The 21,544-nt window shown below is 45.4% G+C and overlaps 1 protein-coding gene across 4 annotated transcripts in view; it reads right to left on the bottom strand.

Moving 5' to 3' along the window:
• Nucleotides 1-21,544, bottom strand: part of CRACR2A (calcium release activated channel regulator 2A) — a 237,888-nt gene that overhangs the window by 52,193 nt on the left and 164,151 nt on the right. For all 4 annotated transcript variants that reach the window (XM_060190258.1, XM_060190257.1, XM_060190259.1 and 1 more), the window contains exon 5: nucleotides 21,223-21,369. In XM_060190258.1, the coding sequence (XP_060046241.1) occupies nucleotides 21,223-21,369 (147 nt within the window). The remainder of the gene's footprint in view (nucleotides 1-21,222; nucleotides 21,370-21,544) is intronic.

Raw genomic sequence — 21,544 nt, 5'->3', positions numbered from 1 at the left:
CAAGCCCTCCTCTCAGCTGCACCCACAAGGCCAGAGACCTTACTCTCAGCACATGTAGCAATGACACCAGGTGTGTCCAGCAGAGGGTGACAGATTTCCCAAGTGGCCATGTGCCTCTGTGTTGGCCAGTGTGTTTGGCACACTGGGTACAACAATGCTTTTCTGGCAAGGAGAAGTCTCTTCTTGGCAAGTGACAGATGTTTTGGATGGTTGCTTTCATTTCCCACAAACCCATGACAATTTGGGGTGGGGGGCATTCTGGTGAGAAAGAAGTGACTATGGCAAGCACTGTAAACAGGGACACTTCAGGGTCAGACACGAACACACTGAAGGAACTTGTGGGAAACAAGATGGAGCTTCTTTCTCTCCCTGTGCTTCAGCCAAATGGTGTCAAGGAAAACTCTAGACAACAATTCCAGCCACACAAATCATGAGAAACTAATAGAGTAAGATGAGGGCAACTTAAACATTGATTTGGTTCATGGCCTGGCCAGGTGGTGGTACACCTGATGAGCACACATTACCATGTACAAAGACTTGGGTTTGAATCTCTGCTCCCCACCTGTAGGGGGAAGGCTCATGAGTGGTGTCTTCTCTCTTTTTCTCTCTCTCAAAATTTCTCTATCAAATTATTTAAAAAAAATAAAATAAAATGAAGAAAATGACTGGATTTGACATGTAGGCATCAAGCCCCAGAGATAATCCTGGTGGCAAGAAAAAAAAATGACTTTGTTCTGCTAAAGCAATACTACTACTACCACTACCTCTACTACTAAAGCAATACTAGTTACAGCCATCCAGGTAAGCTGTCTACTATTTATACCTATGAGCTATGTAAGGCTTTCATTCTGCACAACCATTACATAGTAGATGTGTTGGATTCACTTTGCTCTAAGTTCCAGTTAATGAAGTAAATAAACTCATGTTTTTTGGTTGGTCTTTTATTTAGGAGAGGTACTCATATGCTGGTTTGCTAGTCATAAGCAAACTACTACTTTTGTAGCTGAAAGCAGCTACAAAAGAAGTTGGAGAGGGTGGGAAGGGGAGGGGAAATGGAAAGGAAGGGAAGGAGGGGTGGGAAGGAGGAGGAGAAGAGGAGGGGGACTAGAGGGGAAGGGGAGAGAAAGGAGGAGGAGGAGGTAATGGAGGAGAAAGAGGAGAGGAAAAGAGAAGGAGGAGGAGGAGGAAGAGAAGGAGAAGGAGAAGGAGAAGGAGAAGGAGAAGGAGAAGGAGAAGGAGAAGGAGAAGGAGCCCTCTAGGAGCAGAAGAATCATGCAGGCACATAGTCCCAGTGATAAACCTGGTAGAAAAAAATCAAAGCAGATGGAGGAAGGCAGCTGTGAACTCTGCTCTCTGCCCTCCCAGCTGCATCCACAGCAGAGAAGCTTGAATTCCAAATGGCACCTATGACCCTAGACCCAACCAGACTCATGCTTCCGAAATGCTCTTGAACAAAGCTGACCTCCTGGGGGACAACCCCTATCTGAATGACTCCCAGAAGCAGCTCTAGAGTGGCTGCTTGAGAGATTCCTGCCCAGCCAGCATCAGAACACTGGAGGCAAAGGGTTGAGGAGCATTAAGGTGCCTTTGAAACATGCACAACAGAAAACTGTTTCGTGGTGAAAGCCCTTGGCTGCAGCTCATTTCCTCAGTGTGACCCTGAGTAGGCTCTCTGACCTTGAGAGCTCAGCAGAGCAGCTGCCCTCACTCCCTTTCAGCACTGTGGCATCAATGACCAATAGAGAGGACTTGAAAAGCATTTGGGAGCCTTAAAGCCCTAGATAAAGTGACAGGATTGCTTATTATCCTCATCATGGCTGTTGAAGGTCAGGCCAGAGCCCCCTCCCCCCCACACCCACACAAAAGGAGGGGCTGCTGGGTCTGGAGAAGGTCAGAGGCAGTCAGGAAGATGAAAGACAGGAAGCTCAGTCAATAAAATCCCCAGCCCTTAGACAGAGGGCTGGGAGTGCAGGAGGCTGCACAGCCCAAGGCCCAAGAGCGAGGAGGGCAGGAGACACTACATATCATGTGTGGCCTGCCAGCCAGGCCCCACAGATCTTGCCACCAAAGGAGAAAGGTGAAGGACTGTGTCTGCTTACACATGCATCTCTGTTATCATCATTTAAAAATTAATTTCTTTTTATTGAATAGAGACATAAGTTGAGAGGGAAAAGGAAATAGAGAGGGAGAGAGTCAGAGAGACACCTGCAGCCTTGATTCATGGCTCTTGAAACATCACCTCCACAGGTGGGGCTGGGGACATGAACCTAGGCCCTTGTGCACTGGAACATGTGTGCTCTATCTAGAGTGTCACCTCCTGGCCCCATAGCCATTATTTCTAAAGCTACTTACTTTACACAGAAACACTGATGTTGATGTCTTCTCTATCTCCTCAGCACCCTAAGGGCCCCCTCTCTGGACTCCTGGGACATGTTGGATGTCTATTTGCACATTTAATTTTAATCCTGAACAACCTTTCCATAATGTCTGTGCTGAGTCAGCCAGGGGAGGAACAGTCAGGCATCTGCCCACAGACCCTGTTCTCAGTATTCATGCCAATGATCTGTGAGGAATCAATCTGAGATGACAGATACAACAATTGGCAGCGCATGGGCCTTATTTTGTGTGTGTGTGTGGGGGGGGGTGGGATTGACCAGGTTCCGTGGGAATTAAAAAATTGCTAGATGGGAACATTTGTATATTTCTATGCCATGCTGGGCTAGCATGGGGGTGCCTCTTCTTGGGTGCGTACTCTCTGGGTTGGAGAGAATGTCACCGGAGCCAGCCTGAGCTGTTACTCACTCAGCGACGTGAGGGAGATGACTCATGAACAGAGCTCATGGTGGTGAGGTGATTTGATTCTTTATTCATCAGAAAGCCAAGGCTTTTATTTTATTTTTTATTTTTTTATTTATTCCCTTTTGTTGCCCTTGCTGTTTTTTTTTATTGTTGTAGTTATTATTGTTGTTGTTGTTATTGGATAGGACAGAGAGAAATGGAGAGAGGAGGGGAAAACAGAGAGGAGGAGAGAAAGATAGACACCTGCAGACCTGCTTCACCGCCTGTGAAGCGACTCCCCTGCAGGTGGGGAGCCGGGGCTTGAACCGGGATCCTTATGCCGGTCCTTGTGCTTTGCGCCACCTGCGCTTAACCTGCTGCGCTACAGCCCGACTCCCAAAGCCAAGGCTTTTAAGAGTCGGACCTGGAAGTGACAAGTTGGAACGGAAATGGCTTGACATGGTTTAGAAAGGGGCGGAGAAAGGCAAAAAGGGCTGGGAAAGGTAGGAACTTCCTTAGCAACTGTTGTGAGGGTTTTAACTGGTAGGATTAATGATATACTGCAGGCAGGGAGGGTCTTGAGTGTAAAGAGAAGATAGATCAAAGAAATGGAATGGGTGGAGATTATGTAGATAATAAGGGAGCAGGCCATAGTGTCAGGAATGCAAGGTGCTTTGTGAGGCAGGGAGTCTGATAAGGTGAGGCAAACCTTGGGGGGTTTTGTCCCTCCTTGCTCAACCTCTCAGTAGAGAGAGGGAGACTGACAGGATGGATGTTCCCTCAAGTCAAGCCCTGCCAAGCTCAACCACAGCCTCACAATTTCCCAACAATGCCCTATTACTCCAGTGTTAACATTCCATTATTATAATTATTACTATATTTTCATTGCTACTAGGGTTATCACTGGGGTTTGGTGCCTGCCTGATGAATCCACTGCTCCTAGCAAAACTTATTCCTTTAATTAATTAATTATTTAATTTCTTCTCTTTTCTTTTTTTGCCACCAGGGTTATCACTGAGGCTCAGTGCTGGAATTATGTATCTACTGCTCCTGGAGGCCATTTTTTGTCTCTCTCTCTCTCTCTCTCTCTCTCTCTCCCTCTTTTCTATTTTACTTGATAGGACAGAGAAACATTGAGAGAAAAGGTGGAGATAGGGACAGGAAAACAGACACATGCAGACCTGCTTCACTGCTTGTGAAACATCCCCCCTGAAGGTAAGGAGAGGAGGCTTGAATCGGGGTCCTTATGAGTGGTAATATGTGCACTCAAGAGGGTGAATCACCACCCTGCCTCCTCTTTTTGACAGACATAAATTGAGAGGGAAGGGGGAGATAAAGATGGGGAGAGAGAGAGACACACACACACACGCAGCACTGCTTCATCACTTGTGAAGGTTCCACCCTGCAGGTGGGGGCTGGGGGCTTGAAGCCAGGTCCTTTCACTCAGTAACGTGTGTGCTCTATTGGATGCACCATCACCTGGCCCTCAGTGTTAAAAATTCTTACCATAATATTCTCAACAGACATCTACTCAAGCCAGGTTAGAATACCTCCAGTGACAGGGAAATTGCTAGATCTCTAACCAACTCCACCACTGGAATATTCTGGATCCTAGAAATGTCTACAGCCTTATACTGCCTTGGCATTAAAATCTTTCATATACTTGAGAACAGCTGCCTTAGGTCCAGGCCATCCAAAATGCTGTCATGTGAAGTGAGCATATAGGCCCTTTCACTGTCTCCTTACTCCTTTCTGAATGTACACTGACTCAGCTTCCTCAAGCCAAACTCAACACCCAGTGCCTGAAGTCTGATTAGCTCAGATTCCAGCTGGACAGCTGCCTCCTGGGTTCAAGGCCCTTCATGCAGCCTAAGATCACACCAGCTTCTTTGGGCAGCCACATCAAAGAGAATGAGTGCTGAACCTCTAAGTCATATGTCTGTGTGATTGCTTATCTCTTTTAAAAACTGCTCCTGAACCATTATCTCTTCTCCCTTGTGTTTTTGTGACTGGGTTTTAGAAAGAAGAGCAAATTATTAAATGTAATGCTGTTAGATTTTATGATTATCAGGTTGGATTCAACTTTGAGTCTTTATGGCGCCCAACTAATATTCTGATGTACTCAATGAACTCTCAGATTTTGTTTACATTTTAAAACCTGAAAATATTTATTTGTTAATGAAAGAGAGGAAGATGAAAGGGAGAGAGAGAGAGAGAGAGAGAGAGAGAGAGAGAGAGACCGAGCCAGAGCATCACTCTAGCACATGCAATATCAGGGGTTGAACTCAGGATCTCATGCTTGAAAGTCCAACATTTTATTCACTGTGCCACCTCCCTGATGAGGATATTTTAAAATTTTAACCATAATACAAGCTAAATAATTTACAACACTAGTTCTGGTGGCTGAACTTATCTGAGAGTACTAAGAAGAGTGCTTTTTTAAAAAATATATTACATAAGCTCTTTATTGTTAAGAGTAATTATGGTAATAAAATGTACTGGTAAGGTATTTATTTTTTAGTCTATTAACCTTTCCTTTGTAGTCAAACCCATTATTGATTTTTGCATAACTTCCATAAGAGGAAAGTATATTTTGTTTCAGTACACAGAATTCAATATTCATTTCCTTAAATTAAATTTGCTGCTTGATGTTTTCAAATACTTAGATTGACTAATGTGCAAAATAAAACACTAATTTGTTAAAAGTTTATAAAATATTTTTGAATCTGGGGGCTGGGTGGTGACACACCTGGAAGAGTGCACATATTACCATGTGCAAGGACCGGGGGCCAAGCGCCCCCTCTCACCCCCACCCCAGTCCTCACCTACAGGGTGGCAGTTTCACAAGTGGTAAAGCAGATATTTTGGTGTCTCTCTTTCTCCTTCTCTATCTTACCCCTCCCTCTCAATCTCTCTCTATCTAAAATAAACAAACCAATTAAAGATAAAACCCTGGTGTTCTTAACAAATATATTTATATTTTTCTAGAAGTGTTTACCTAGTGTATTTCTCCCCTATGTAGTTGAATGCACAAAGGTTTATATTTGTTGCATCTCCCTTACCAATGGGACATTTATTATTATATGCCATATACTAAAGCATGCTAAAAGTTTAGACTGATGGCATTAAAATATCTTAAATCTATGATAACAATAAATGCCAATGTCCTGAATTCACCCACTAAAAGGCACAGAGTAGGAAGATGGATCAGAAAATATAACCCAACCATATGTTGTCTGCAGAAATCCCACCTAATTCAACAGGACAAACACAGACTCAAAGTGAAAGGATAGAAAACTATCATACATGCAGCTATTAAGAACAATGAACCCACATTCTCTGACCCATCTTGGATACAGCTAGAAGCAATTATGTTAAGTGAGCTAAGTCAGAAAGACAAAGACAAGTATGGGATGATCCCACTCATAAACAGAAGTTGAGAAAGAACAGAAAGGGAAACTCAAAGCAGGATTTGACTGAGTTTGGAGTAGGGCACCAAAGTAAAAATCTCTGGGTCGAGGATGAGGGTGGATGTTTGGCTTCACTTGGGGGGGGGTGGTGGAGAAGATGGGATGGGATACAGTCTTTTGGTGGTGGGAATAGTGTTTATGTACACTCCCATTAATTTGTAATCATATAAATCACTATTTAATTAATATGAGAGGGGAAAAATTGATTGACTGTCTCAAACTTTTTAATGCACAGACCATAGGCTGAGTCTTTGAAATGTTAACTCTCTTAAAAGCTTAGACCAGGGAGAACAGAATCAACCAGTGGCATTAGTCTAAAAGAAACAGCTATACACAAATAATGTCAGAGGACATAAATTATGGTGATGTTGTGTATGATACAGCAAATCCTAACAAAGGGATTTTCAAAGTTAACCCAATTGCCAAATAATGTGATTATAGCAGTAACTATCTATTGTCTTCTTAAACCCTAAGACAGCAGGAACCTCCCGCTTCCTCTATTGAGCCTATATTTTCCCCATCCTGGAACCTCTAGGGTAGGGCTCACTTTTCTGCACATTTCTCTCAATTCATACCAAAGGATACTGCATCTGCTGATCCCAACCTAGTCAACACAATGTATAAGACTTCAGCATGCTTCACTTCAGACTGTGTCCAGAGACATCAGGCATGGAATGTCAACCCTTCAGCCTCATTACTTGGGTGAGACCTTTCCTTTCCTAGGATTCTCTAATTCCATTTCAGGTGGATCACTTCCTAACAAAGTCCCAAAACCTAGATATAGACCAGGTCCCAAGAGTTAGGGCATAAGTTCACATGTAACCATAAATTAGGGCAAAATATATACCTGAAAGCAAAAGTGCACAATAGTCTACAGTGAGTCAGTATAAAGTTAATAATGAAATAGTGTCTACTTAGACTTAGATACACTCCTCACCTACTTCCTATTATACTTCTCTCATTCATTCTCTCCAAAGCTAACCTCATCAAAGTAAGGACTACAAAAGCTGAATAAGGGCAAGACACTCGCATACTTTAATAATGACTCTTTAGTCACTAACAGGCCACTCCATCAGCTGGGGCCCTAGTCAGGGAATCCTGAGATTCCCAAACAAGCAAGATGGGCGTAGACCTTGAATAAATCCCTCTCTCCACTGTTACTGCTCATCTCTATCAGGAAAAACACAATAGACCCCTTTGTGGGCCCCCATAGGACCTTTCCCTCAACATGGATCAACAACAGTAGAGAATGTTCCATCCTCTGAAATTGGGGCAGCTTGGAACATTCCTACTCATAACCACAGAATGTGAGCTCATATCTACAGGGATGCAGAGGTCACATAGGCTCCTACACTGAATATGGGCCCCAGATCAGATCAAATCGATGGGGTTTATAGTCAATAATATTTATACACCTTTCCCATATTTGGGAGCTACTCTCTTCCCTGATCCAGCTTTCTGGTCCCTTTTCCAGCCATGACATCATCTCCCCAGACAGCAACTTGGATCCACCTGCATATCAGATATCAGGCTCAGAAAAACAAAAACAAACAAACAAAACAAAACAAAAAAACACCAGTATAGTAATGGGCCCTTTGGAATATAACTAAAATAGGCCTACTAACTATCTACAAAACGGAGACCCCCAAATCTTCACCTGCACTATTCCAGCCTTTAGGTTCATGACTAGTCAACAATTTGTTTGGCTTTATATTTTAACTCTTCTCTCAGCCACCAGATTCCAGATGCTACTTTGATGCCAACCAAACATCCCTGGGCAGACAATCCCACAATGTGTCCTGGAGCCCTGCTTTCCCAGAGCCCCACCCCACCAGGGAAAGAGAGACAGGCTGGGAGTATGGATCAACCTGTCAATGCCCATGTTCAGCTGGGAAGCAATTACGGAAGCCAGACCTTCCACCTTCTACACCCCATAATGTCCATGCTCCTAGAAGTATAAAGAATAGAAAAGCTATCAGGGGAGGGGGTGGGATACGGAGTTCTGGTGGTGGGAATTGTGTGGAGTTGTACTTCTCTTATCTTATGGTTTCTGGTCAGTGTTTCCATTTTATAAATAAAAACGTTAAAAAAATTTTAAAAAGGGAGTTGGGTAGTAGTACAGCGGGTTAAGCACATGTGGCATGAAGTGCAAGGACCGGCATAAAAATCCCGGTTTGAACCCCCTGTTCTCCACCTGCAGGGGAGTCGCTTCACAGGCAGTGAAGCAATTCTGCAGGTGTCTATTTTTCTCTCCCCCTCTCTGTCTTCTCCTCCTCTCTCCATTTCTCTCTGTCCTATATAACAATGACAACAACAATAATAACTACAACAACAGTAAAAACAACAAGGGCACCAAAAGGGAAAATAAATAAATTTTAAAAAAATTTTAAAAAAGAAAACTATCATACAAGCTAATGGACCACAACAAAGGGCAGAAATAGCTATTCTCATATCTAACGCAATAGACTTTAAAATAAAGTAATAAAAGATAGGGGTGGACATTACTTAATGCTCAGAGGATCAGTCAACCAAGAGGACTTAACAATTATTAGCATCTATGTATCCAATGAAAGGCCATATAAATACATCAAACATCTATTGGAAGAGTTACAGCAATATAGCAATAGCAAGCTAGTGATAGTAGAAGACTTCAATATCCCAGTCTCTGTACTTGACAGATCATCTAGGCAGAGAATGAATAAAAAAACAAGGGAGCTAAATGAAGAGAAAGATGCAACAGAACTATTGGACATTTTCAGAGTTATTAACCCCAAGAACAAAAATATACATTCTATTCAAGTCCACATGGGACTTTCTTTCTTTCCAAAGTATCCTGTGAAGCTTCTATGAATAACTATATGCCATCAAGCTACAGAGCCTGGAAGAAATAGACAAGTTCCTAATACCTACAAACTTATAAAATCAAACAAAGAGGAACTAGAAAATATGAGTAGGCCAATCACAGCCAAAGAAATTGAAGGAGTTATCAAGAACCTTCCCAACAATAAAACTCCAGGACCAGACGGCTTTACAAATGAATTCTACAAAACCTTCAAAAGAGCTACAAAATCTCTTCCAAAATATCAAAGACCCAGGAATACTCTCTTTCAGCTTCTATGAAGCCAACATCACCCTGATACCAATAGCAGACAGAGACACAACAACAACAACAACAAAGAAAACGACAAACCAATATCTCTGATGAACATAGATGTTAAAATACTGAACACAATTCTAGCCAACCAGATATAGCCGTATTTTTAAAAGATTGCACATTATGACCAAGTGGAATTTATCCCAGGAGTATAAGGCTGGTTCAACATATGGAAATCAATCAACATGATCCACGACATCAATAAAGAGAAACCAAAAACCACATGAAAAAAAAAAAAAAAAACTCCAAGTCATTGATTGTCAGAGAGACACAAATAAAGACAACAATGAGATACCACTTCACTTCTTCATACATCAGAAACAATAGAAATAACAAATGCTGGAGAGGTTGTGAGGGCAAAGGAACCCTCCTACACTGATGGTAGGAACGGAAATTGGTGCAACTCCTGTGGAGAACAGTCTGGAGAACTCTCAGAATGCTACAAATGAACCTTCCTTATGACCCTGCAATTCCTCTCCATCAAAAAAGATGTGTGTATACCTATCTTCATAGCAGCACAATTTGTAATAGCCAAAACCAGGAACCAAATCAGGTGTCCAGCAACAGATGAGTGGCTAAGTTGTGGTCTATATACACAATGGAATACTACTCAGCTATTACAAATGGTGAATTCGCCTTCTTCACCTCATCTTGGATGGAGATTGAAGGAATAATGTGAAGTGAGATAAGTCAGAAAGAGAAGGAAGAATATGGGGTGATCTCATAGACAGAAGTTGAAAAATAAGAACAGAAGGGAAAACACAAAGCAGAACTTGGACTGGCTTTACTATATTGCACCAAAGTAAAGTATTCGGGGGGGGGGGCAAAGTGGTGAGGGTGTTCAGGTCCTAGAACATGGTGGAGGAGGATCTAGGTGGGGGGTTAGATTGTTGTGTGGAAAACTGAGAAATGTTACACATGTACCAACTACTATATTTTACTGTTGACTGTAAATCAATAATTCCCTCAATAAAGAAAAAAAAAAAGAATGTTACCTAGGTCTGACTATGACAGATGCTCTCTCTCTCTCTAAAGGGTGAGAGAGAGGGAGAGAGAGAGAGAGAGATGCATTTGTATAGGTGCTATTGGAGATGTGAATGGGAAGGAAGCAGGTGAGGAGGCAGTGATTCTGATGTAAATACAAGATATAGGTGCTTAGAGGCTTTTTATAGACAATTTGCAGGGAGCTGGAAGGTGAGATGTAGTTAGCAGTAACTTAGCCTGCCAGCCTCCCATGGGGGCTGTGAAGATTAATTAACCTTCACCAAGTACTTTGCACACCAAGAATGAAGGCATGTTCCAGGCCTGCCACAGAGTTTGCTAGGTCCACAGCTTTTGTTCCTGTCCCTTCTCTCCTTTGTTGCCACTTAGGGATAAAATCTGTCTGGATTCTAGAAAGTCACTTGGTCCACTCTGAAGGTTTCAGACAGGGGTGAATGAAAATCATTCCGAGAGAGAGAGAGAGAGAAAAAAAAAAAAAGCAGCTGCTTCTTTCCCTGAATGAATCTTGACCTTGCAGAGAACACATGGGATTTCTCTACACCTCAAACAAATTTCAGGTACTGGAAGCCAGGGCAGAACAGCAGCTATGGTGCTGAACTCAGAGCCATTATCCTGGTTCTAGGCACTTGTGCGTGGCCGACAACGCTTCACCAGTGTGTCTCCCAGCTGCAAAGTCGGGAGGAAAGCAGATTCCAGGGGCAAAAAATCCCCCTTTCCCAACACGGCTTATAAAGTTCTTGTGTTCCCTGCCCTTGTGCATAAAAACAGTAATAGGGTTTTATTTTACTGTGGAAGATTATTTAAATAACATAAAGGGGAGAACTCCAAGCTCCCCTGGAAGATGGGCATATGTATGTACCAGGACTTGAAGTGGGAGCCTCAAGCATGCAAGTCCTGCACTCTACTGACAGAGTGAGTCCCCTGGCCAACAGACCCCTTGCTTTTTTATATGGGAAAAAGGAGGGGGCTGAGTGATGGCACACCTGGTTGAGTGCACGTATTACAAAGTGCAAGGACCCGGGTTCAAGGCCCTGTTTCCCCACTGACAGAAAGGAAGCTTCGTAAGTGTTGAAGCAGTGCTGCAGGTGATTCTTTCTCCTTCTCTAACTCCCCTTTTCCTCTCCAGTTCTCTATGTCCTCACAAATGAATACATAAATGATACATTTTAAAAAAATATTTATTTTTCCTTTTGTTGCCCTTGTTGTTTTTTTATTGTTGTTATGGTTGTTATTGTTGTCATTGATGTCGTCGTTGTTGTTGGATAGGACAGAGAGAAATGGAGAGAGGAGAGGAAGACAGAGAGGGGGAGAGAAAGATACACACCTGCAGGCATGGTTCACCACCTGTGAAGCGACTCCCCTGCAGGTGGGGAGTCGGGGCCCGAACCAGGATCCTTACACAGGTCCTTGTGCTTAGCACCACATGCACTTAACCCGCTGTGCTACCACCTGACTCCCAGTGACAAATTTTTTAAACAATAAAGCTTTAAAAAATATAAGAAAAAGAAAAGGAGGGACCTAGCTGGTGTATCCAGATTTCCAGGCACAAAAAAGTGGGAGGGAACCATGCTCTGTGCTCCATCTACAACACCAGTGCTACTTCCTAATCACCCTTAATCTTCACAGTGACAACGTCATGCGTATGTGTTCAGGGTTGTCAAGAAACCAGACCCCACCTGAGGTCAGCCTGTCATCTGTGGGGTGGACACACACTGAACCAAGAATTGAACCAAGCTGACCTCACAACCAGGGCCAGAGACAGCTAAGGACAAAGGGAGGGGGATCTGACTCCCTTCCCCACATTCCCCCCACTCCCCAATACAGAATGACCAGCTAGGCAAGAATCATCTCAATAGGCTAGCTCTTTGCCAGAAGAGAGAATGGAAGCAAGTTCAACATCTGCCAGCTTTCTAGTTGGGAGATCAGAGAAATTCAGACTCACCACTGCCCCCTGTCACCCTCTCTCACTAACTATTTTTCTCTGGGCAGCAAATCATTAGCCATACAAATCATTGTTCTCCTGAAATCAGCCTCTCTGTATCTCTGATTACTTTTCTGTCTCTGTCTCTGTCTCTGTCTCTGTGCCTCACACACAGAGAGAGGAGAGCTAAGTGTGTGACAATCCTGCAGAGGCTGTGAAATCGTCGATAAGATTTTCAAGATGGATGGTTTCTCCCCAGTTAGATTCTGCTGCCTTGTATAAAGCAACTTTGAGCTTTATCGCACCCTATCAAGGAAACCATTTTTCACCTGCCAGGTTTACAAATCACGCTGTTGTGCATGCTGAAAGGTCCTCACCTTTCAAGCCACCCTGGGGGCAGAGTTGACAGTGTTACTTCCTCCCCAGATAATGACAGGCCCACAGGACACATAGTCATGACCATGCCAGGGTGAGAAATCCTTGTCCCTACCCTCAGAGCAGGTCCAGAATTACAGGCTGAAAGGACACTTCACCATGACCATTTTGCAGGCTGACACACTGGGGAACTGCTGGCTGGAGCAGAGTGTCCAAGGTGTGGCTGGCGGCTGCCTGTTGGGACATATGCTGAGTCCTGGACTCCTGGGCCTGCTTCACAAGACTTAGGCTCTTTAGAGGAGGGACCTTGAAATCTATCTTTTTTTCTATTAAAGATTTAATATTGATTTACAAAATTATATGATAACAGGGATATAATTCCACACTGTTCCCACCACTAGAGTCCTGTGTCATCATTCCCACCACTGGAAGCTATGGCAGTTTTGCCAAAGTCACAGATAGGGTTGACTGTTAGTCTATAGCTATATTTATCTACCTATCTATCTATATTTATATATTTGCCCATTTTTCCTATGGTCCTGCTCTCATCTTTTTTTTTTAATATATTTTATTTATAAAATAAAAAATATTGACAAGACCATAGAATAATAGGGATACAATTCCACACAGTTAACATCACCAGAGTTCCATATTCCATTCCCTCCCTTAAAAGCTTTCCTATTATTTATCCTTTTGAAATCATGAACACAAGGTCATTATGGGGTACAGAAGGTGGAAGGTCTGGCTTCTGTAATTGCTTCTCCACCGAACATGGACGTTGACAGGTCGATCCAGACTCCCAGCCTATTCTTATCTTTCCCTAGTGGAACAGGCTCTGGAGAGGTGGGGCGGGTCTATGGCACATTGGTTAGGTCCCCTGTCTGGGGAAGTCAGGTTGGCATCGTGGTAGCATCTGCAACTTGGTGGCTGCAGAACTGCCTCACCGCCTGTGAAGCAACTCCCCTACACGTAGGGATCCTGGGGCTCGAACCAGGATACTCACGCCGGTCCTTGTGCTTCATGCCAAGTGCAGTTAACCCCCCTCTCTTCTTTTCTAAGGCAACCCATACCTAATATTACTTCCAAGTGTCCCAGGAGGTGGTGGAGTGGATAAGGCATTGAACTTTCAAGCATGAGGCCCTGAGTTTGGTTCCTGACACTGCATGTGCCAAGAGTGATGCTCTGGTTCTCTTTCTCCTCATTCTCTCTCTCTCTCTTCTCCTCTCTCTTACACATACTTTCTCTCTCTCTCTCTCTTAAAAAAAGATTCTGTGATCATTCTGAAGCTAGCTAACACTGGACCACATCACTAAGGTCCTTCACAGCTGGCATGTAAGGGCCATGTACCATAGAGATGATACTTAATTACCCTACTTGGTGGAAAGACCAAGGAAATGATGCCCTTGTCCCCACAGGCTCCCATGCCCCTGAAGCTGCCCATCACAGAGAACCAACACTCATGTTTGAGGCAGGATTCTGGGGATCACAGTGGGGACTGCCTCTTGGGTCATTCATTCATTCATGCTTTTTTTGTCTGGATACTGTCCCAGAGTCCAGGTAAGTTACTCAGGACAGATAGTACCTGGCAGTGGCTTGACAGGGGCTGAAATTCCAGAGCCTCCAAGCTGTCAAGACACCACCTGAGGCCTAATGCAGTTGGAGAAGGAGGCAAGGGCTATGGTCCACAAGGGCCTGGGAGTGTTGCTGAGCTTTTCAGGTCCAAGTGCATACGGAGCAGACAGCCAGGGAGGGGTTCACAGAGGACTGGGTGGGCAGAACACAGCTCATGGCCACCTTTGATCTAGAAAGTGTTTTTTCTTCAAAGACCTCCAAGCACTCCCCATACACAGCCTGATCCATCCCATCCCAGCCTCCAGTAAGATCTTGGTGAGAAGCCCAACCAGGTCAACATATCTGGCAGAGTCCAACTCTGATCAGGGTCCCTTAGGAGTGTCTATGCATGCAGCCTCAGACCCCCGTCCCAGACCATGTGGACTGGCTTCTGCACCCCCAGCCATTCTGACTAAAGGCTGGAACCCACATTACCCTGCTGTTCCTTCCTGGGACACCGCAAGCTTTTATTTTTCCCTGGAAAAGGGAACTGGAAGGAAGCATGCTTTTCACAGCAAAGGAAATCCTAATTCTGAGGTCCCATTAATGCTCTGTCTAGCTCTCACCACACCCATGTGCTACAACAGCAGGTCCTGTGAACCTCTGTGTGGCAGATGCAGAGGGGAGAGTCTCAGAGACACCAAACCCCCCTCACCTTCACAGTAGGGAGCTGCCCCTCCCCTGTGCAACCCCTCACCGACCCACTCAGGAAGCTCTGGGAGAACTGCCTCAAACTCGTCCTTTACCTCAACCCCTCAGTGGTGACACATCCGGGTTAAACACTGAGCCCAGGATTCAGACTCAAATCCGAGATGCTTAGACTTCTGTCCAAAGAACAATGAGGTGGCAGACTGTTCTCCCAGACCTGTGCCTCCCCTGGCTCCTAAGGATGCAGCTAGCAAACACCAAATGTGACGCTTGGCTGTGGGTCAGCAGGGTCTGGTTATCCCTGACTATGCCCAGAGGGTGGGTCTCCTCACCTAGCTGTAAGGAGCTCTCCCAAAGCACTTAACCTGGCTGTATCCTCTTCCCTCCACAAACCTGGAGGTTACTGGGAAGTAGAAACTAGGTAGATCTCTCTTACTCGCTGTGCTAAATATGAACAGATATGGGCTCTAGGTCAGCTTGATGGGGCTTACAGTTAACAGTATTTATATACTTTCCTCATGTTTGGCAGCTACTCTCTGCCCCGATCCAGCTTTCTAGTCCTATTTTCCACTTTGACACCATCATCCCAGACAGTACTTTTAGTCCACCTGCATGTTAGCTATCAGGCTGAAGCAAAAATTACTAATGTCATGAACCAGGGGCTCAAACCCAGATCCTTGTGCTTCACACTATGTATGCTGAACCATGTGCACCACTGCCTGCCCCACCTCATCTGCTCTATTTTTACCTTTAGGCTCCTGATTATTAAAAAATTTGTTCTGCTTTACATCTATTTAAAAATTTTATTTATTGGGGGTCGGGCAGTGGCGTAGTGGGTTAAGCGCATGTGGCGCAAAGCACAAGGACCACAGTAAGGATCCCGGTTCGAGCCCCCGGCTCCCCACCTGCAAGGGAGTTACTTCACAGGTGGTGAAGCAGGTCTGCAGGTGTCTATCTTTCTCTCCCCCTCTCTGTCTTCCCCTCCTCTCTCCATTTCTTTCTGTCCTATCCAACAACAAACAACATCACAATGGTAATAATAATAACCACAATGAGGCTACGGCAACAAGGGCAACAAAAGGGGGAAAAAATGGCCTCTAGGAGCGGTGGATTCATGGTGCAGGCACCAAGCCCAGCAATAACCCTGGAGGAAAAAAAAATTTATTGATTGATGAGAAAGTGAAGAAACCATACTTCCCCCCCACTTTGTTGGCCTTATTGTTTTTCATTGTTGTAGTTATTATTGTTGTTATTGATGTCGTCATTGTTGGATAGGACAGAGAGAAATGGAAAGAGGAGGGGAAGACAGAGAGGGGGAGAGAAAGATAGACACCTGCAGACCTGCTTCACCGCCTGTGAAACGACTCCCCTGCAGGTGGGGAGCCGGGGGCTCAAACCAGGATCCTTACACCTGTCCTTGTGCCTTGCGCAACTTGCACTTAACCTGCTGCGCTACCGCCCGACTCCCTCTGCTTTACATATTACCACTTTTCAGTCACCAAGTTGCAGATGCTACCATGACACTAGCCTGACTTCCCTGGGCAGATGACCTCACCGATGTGTCCCAGAACACCACCTCCCGAGAGCCCACCCCACTAGGGAAAGATAGAAACAGGCTGGGGGTATAGATCAACCTGCCAATGCTCATGTCCAGTGGAGAAGCAATTACAGAAGCCAGGCCTCCCACCTTCTGCACCCCAGAAAGATCTTTGGTCCATACTCCCAGAGGGATAAAGAATAAGGAAACTTCCAGCACAATAAACACAACAAAAATGGGAAAAATGACCTCTAGGAGCAGTGTGTTCACAGTTGCAGGCACCAAGCCCCAGAAATAACCCTAGAGGCAAAAAAAAAAAAAAAAAGTAATCTTCCAATGGAGGGGATGAGATACAGAACTCTGGTGGTGGGAATTGTATGGAGTTATACCTCCCCTTATTCCACAATCTTGTTAATCATTAAATCACTTAAAAAAAAAAAAAAGCAATAAAAAGAAAAAGGATTCCTAAGAAGCATGTCCCAGCTGGGGGTCCGAACAGGAAGTCCATATCCTGCCTGACCTGGTGGAGGCCAGATGGTCAGTCCCCTGACCTTGTGTGAGAGAGGGGGGTGAAGAGGTGTGGACTTGCAAAAGGAGGTGAGAGCAGAGGCCCCAGCCACCGCCAGTGTTTCCACAACGGGATTTCCTGTGTGATTATGTGGAGGAGCTTTTATGGGAACAAGTTCTGCCTCATCATAAACACCTCAAAGATGGGGGCCCGGTGTGCCATTTGCTCAGCAAAGAGCAAGTGCTCATTAACTGCAGCCTTATAGCCCTGTGGCCAGCCCTTAGTAATAAGTGGTCATCTGGAGAGGAAACATTACACCAGAGCTGGGGAGAAGGCGTAATGCTTATGTAATGGCTCCAGAGCCCCAGCTTCCATCTCCAGCACTACCATAAGCCAGAACTGAGCAGGGCTTTGGCTAGAAAAAAAAATATATAATGCAGCTTGACAGAGCCAGGCCAAGGCCTGAAATTCTGCATTTCCGAGAAGCTTCTGATTGATGGTCTTTATTCAGACAAGCAAGAGCCCACATCAGATTGTCTGGGAGGATAAAAAGGTGCTTGTGCTTCACCTCTGATTGCATCAGGGTGCAAACTTTCCATGTCTGCCAGGTGCATTTTTTCAGACTGACAAATGCATTTACTTAAAAAAAAAAAAAGATTGTTTCACTGTTCATCAGATAATTCATGTGTGCCAACAGGGTTCCAAATGCTCACAACCATCACAGTATTTAACACTCACAACTCTAGGAGATACCGTTGCCACCATGTCCTTACAGATAAAGAAGTTAAGAGAGTCAGAGAGGGGCAGGGGTAGGTAGCATAATGGTTATGCAAAGAGACTCTCATGTAAAGCCCCTGGTTCAATCCCCTGCACTACCATAAACCAGAGCTGAGCAGTGCTCTGGTAAAAATAAATAAATAAATAGAGTCAGAGAGGCTCAGGAACTTGGCTGAAGTCACACAGCCAGGAAATGGCAGCTAAGAGGCAAACCTGTATTTGACTCATGGCTTCTACCAAATAGAAGCAGCCCCTCAACCCCTTCTCTATCATCCTCCTCCCTTTCTCCTTCTCCTCCCCCTCCCCTCCCCTCCCTTTTCCTCCCTCTCCTGCTCCCCTTCCTCCTCCTGTTGAGGGAGAGAAGGACCATCCAGAAATGGGAGTGGTTACAGGTGTGGCTTGGGAGGTGTAGGCGGGGTTTTGAGTTTATAGCCCAGAAACAGTGGGTTCAGGCTCTCTTGCTCTCTCTCTTTCAGCTCAGACAGTATCATGGAAGTCTCTTCCTTTGCTCTCTTGCTCGCTCTCTCCTGGGACCACCATGTGGCCATAAAGCTTGTGAGTCATCTTCTCTCTTTCTCTCTCACTCTCTTTCTCTAACATGTTTTGTTTTCAATAAAAGTTTAATTTACCTGAATAATCATATTCTTTTATCAATTCACTAAGATTACTATATGGTGAACTCTCAGAATGGGGACAGAGGCTATTCCCCTCCTTAACCCTTTAACACTCCCTTTCCCTCTCCTCCTCCTCCCTCAGGACCTTGGAAGCCTCTCCCCAGCACATTTTTAGCTCTCCTCCAGTGAAACTGGGCTTCCTCTAGTCCCTAGTGCTCATAAATTTGTCTCCCCCACTGAGTTCCAAAGGCCCCTTTCCGAAGGTCCCTAAGTACCTCACCCAGCCACTGTGAGAGCAGATGAAGGGAGGCAGGAGATAAGAAGTGTCTCGGAGTGGTGTGCAGACAGCTGGCCCACAAGGAGCTGTGCATAAACTGGACACTATGTTCGCTTCTCTAAGGCACTCCAGCAGAGGGGCTGAGCATAGCCCCAGGAAGCTCAGCTGGGAAGCCTCAACATGGAGGGACACATGGCCTGTGGGCTCCTGAGGACCCCTGCAGATTCTGAGCAAACCTCTGCACCCAGATGGATTGCAGATGCACCCTCACATGCTGCTGTGCTTCCCCAGGCCTGCATCCCAGCCACACCTGAGCAGGTGACAGCCTTGCCCAAGGCGTGTTTCACAAAGTGCAGCCCTGTGTCCAGGCTGGCCTCACCTCTGCCACCCACGGAGCCCTGGAGGACTCAGGTATGAGGTGCCACCTACCTGAGTCTGTGCCCTCCAGGGTAAGGAAGGGTGCTGGGCTCTCCTCTCACCCCCAGCCTGTCAGTGGCACACCAAGTTAAGCGCATACATGAGAGTGTCAGGGACCTGGTTTAAGCCCCTGGTCCTCATCTGCAGCGGGGGAAAGCTTTCCCTCTTTATCTCCTCCTCCCCTCTCAATTCCCTCTCTCTTGTCTCTATTTAATAATAAATTAATTTAAAAGATTTTAAAATAAATAAATCTTTCAAAGGAAACAAAAGGTGGGGGCCTAGAAATCATTTATCATTTGGCAGCTATGGACCAACAGCAAACAGCAAAGTCTCCCCCCAAAATAACAAGTACTGACAACCATCAAGCCCACGAACCTCACTAAACTGCAGCTAGATCATCCTCAGACACTGAGGCTTCAGGTGGGTGCTGGTGTGTGTCAACACACCAGCCTCTGGGCAACAGCAGTCAAGGCTGAACAGGGTGCTGACTATGAGAGGGGAGGGTCCTCTGAGCCTTAGCCCATGGCCTCTGGGGTAAGAGTCTGCTGAGTGGTGGGGTCACATCACAGTAGCAGGGGATTTGTCACAACAGTCTGGTCTGCCCCCTCCCCCCAACTAAGGTCACTTGCAGGTCGTTTGCAGCAGCTAATGTGGCCAAAAGGTAAACTGAGCCCTGCTTCTTCAACCTAGTGGAAATCACTTATCATTAATAGGCCTTGGGGCAAAGAAGAATGCTGTGGTCTGACAGCAGGAGAGGTCAAAGTTCAGGAGATCACATCCCTGAAAGCCTTGGCTTCCTCACCTGTGAATGTGAATCACAATAAATTGGCCTAGTGAGTCAGCATATATGAAGCAATTAAAGCAGTGCCCAGCATCTAGCAAGTGCTGGTCATTGTGAGCAGGGATTTTAAAATGTATGGTGGGAGCGCCAGGTGGTGGCACACCAGGTTAAGCACACATAGTATGAAACGCAAGGACCAGTGCAAGGATCTGGGTTCAAGCCCCTGGCTCCGCACCTGCAAGGGAAATGCTTCAAAGTGGAAGTGGTGAAACAGGTCTGCAAGTGTCTATCTTTCTCCCTCTCCATCTCCCCCTTCTCTTTCAATTTCTCTTTGTCCTATCTAATAAAATGGTGGGGGGGGGAATATGATGGAGGAGAACAGTTCTACAAAGAGAGCCCCCAAGTCCCAGGTTCAATTCCCTGTACTACCATAAGCCAGAACTGAGTAGGGCTCTGGGGAAAAAGGTAATAATTAAAAATATGTATCTTTAAAAATGGATTGAGGTTAACTATAACAATAAAACAACAAGGACAACAAAAGGGAATAAATAAATATTAAAAAAAAAAGGGAGTCGGGCAGGTGGCACAAAGCACAAGGACCAGCATAAGGATCCTGGTTCGAGCCCGTGGCTCCCTACCTGCAGGGGTGTCGCTTCACAAGCGGTGAAGCAGGTCTGCAGGTGTCTTATCTTTCTCTCCCCCTCTCTCTGTCTTCCCCTCCTGTCTCCATTTCTCTCTGTCCTATCCAACAATGACAACAACAACAATAACTCAACAATAAAACAAGGGCAACAAAAGTGAATAAATAAATAAATATTTTTAAAAATGGATTGAGGTGCTTAAGAGACAGCATAATGGTTCTTCAACAAACTCTCATGCCTGAGGTGCCAAAGTCCCAGCTTCAGTTCTCTGAACCACCATAAGCCAGATCTGAACTGTGCTCTATAAAAAAAACCAAAAGTGTGTGTGTGTGTGTGTGTGTGTGTGTGTGTGTGTGTGTGTGTGTGTGTATGATGGGTTGGCAAAACAGCTCACTTCCAAGTGTGCTGTTTTGCTATGCGTGTGACCCAGGTTCTAGTCTGGTCCTACTTCATTGAAGGAAGCTGTAGTCTCTCTCTCTCTCTCTCTCTCTCTTCCCTCTCTCTCTGCACACACACACACACACACACACACACACACACACACACACACACACACACACACACAGAGTGCTGAGTGAAAGAGAGAGAATGACTGCTGCAGGCCTCAGTCCACTGGCAGAAAATATGGAGGAAAGTGGGCATGAGAGCATGCAGGGTGTGTGCCCCACAGGGTGCAAAAGGTACACAGGCCGTGCTGAGACAGGAACCTACCTCTGCAGGGCACACTCCAGCCTGTCCTTCTCCTCACAGACCTGGTGAAGCTGGGAGAAGACGGTGCTCAGGAAGTCGCTAAAGCTGGACAGCAGGTGAGGTTTGCACTTCCTCAGCTGGAACCAGAGCTGCTTGACATGGATTTCACTAGAAAACAAAAAAAGGAAAAAGGCACTGCTGTGGGTGAGTGAGAAGGAGGTCTTGTGGGGGGCATGGAGGTCCCCACACAGAGGAAAGACCCACAGCAGTGGCATCAGAGTGCTGACATTGAGTGAGTGCTTGATACACTCAAGGCACCTTCTGGAGGATAGAGTCAGGGGAA

This window comes from Erinaceus europaeus, chromosome 4 (assembly GCF_950295315.1).
Source record: "Erinaceus europaeus chromosome 4, mEriEur2.1, whole genome shotgun sequence".
Lineage (NCBI taxonomy): Eukaryota > Metazoa > Chordata > Mammalia > Eulipotyphla > Erinaceidae > Erinaceus > Erinaceus europaeus.
Note: the sequence above shows the minus strand (reverse complement) of the source record. Positions and strands in the feature narration are given on the sequence as shown.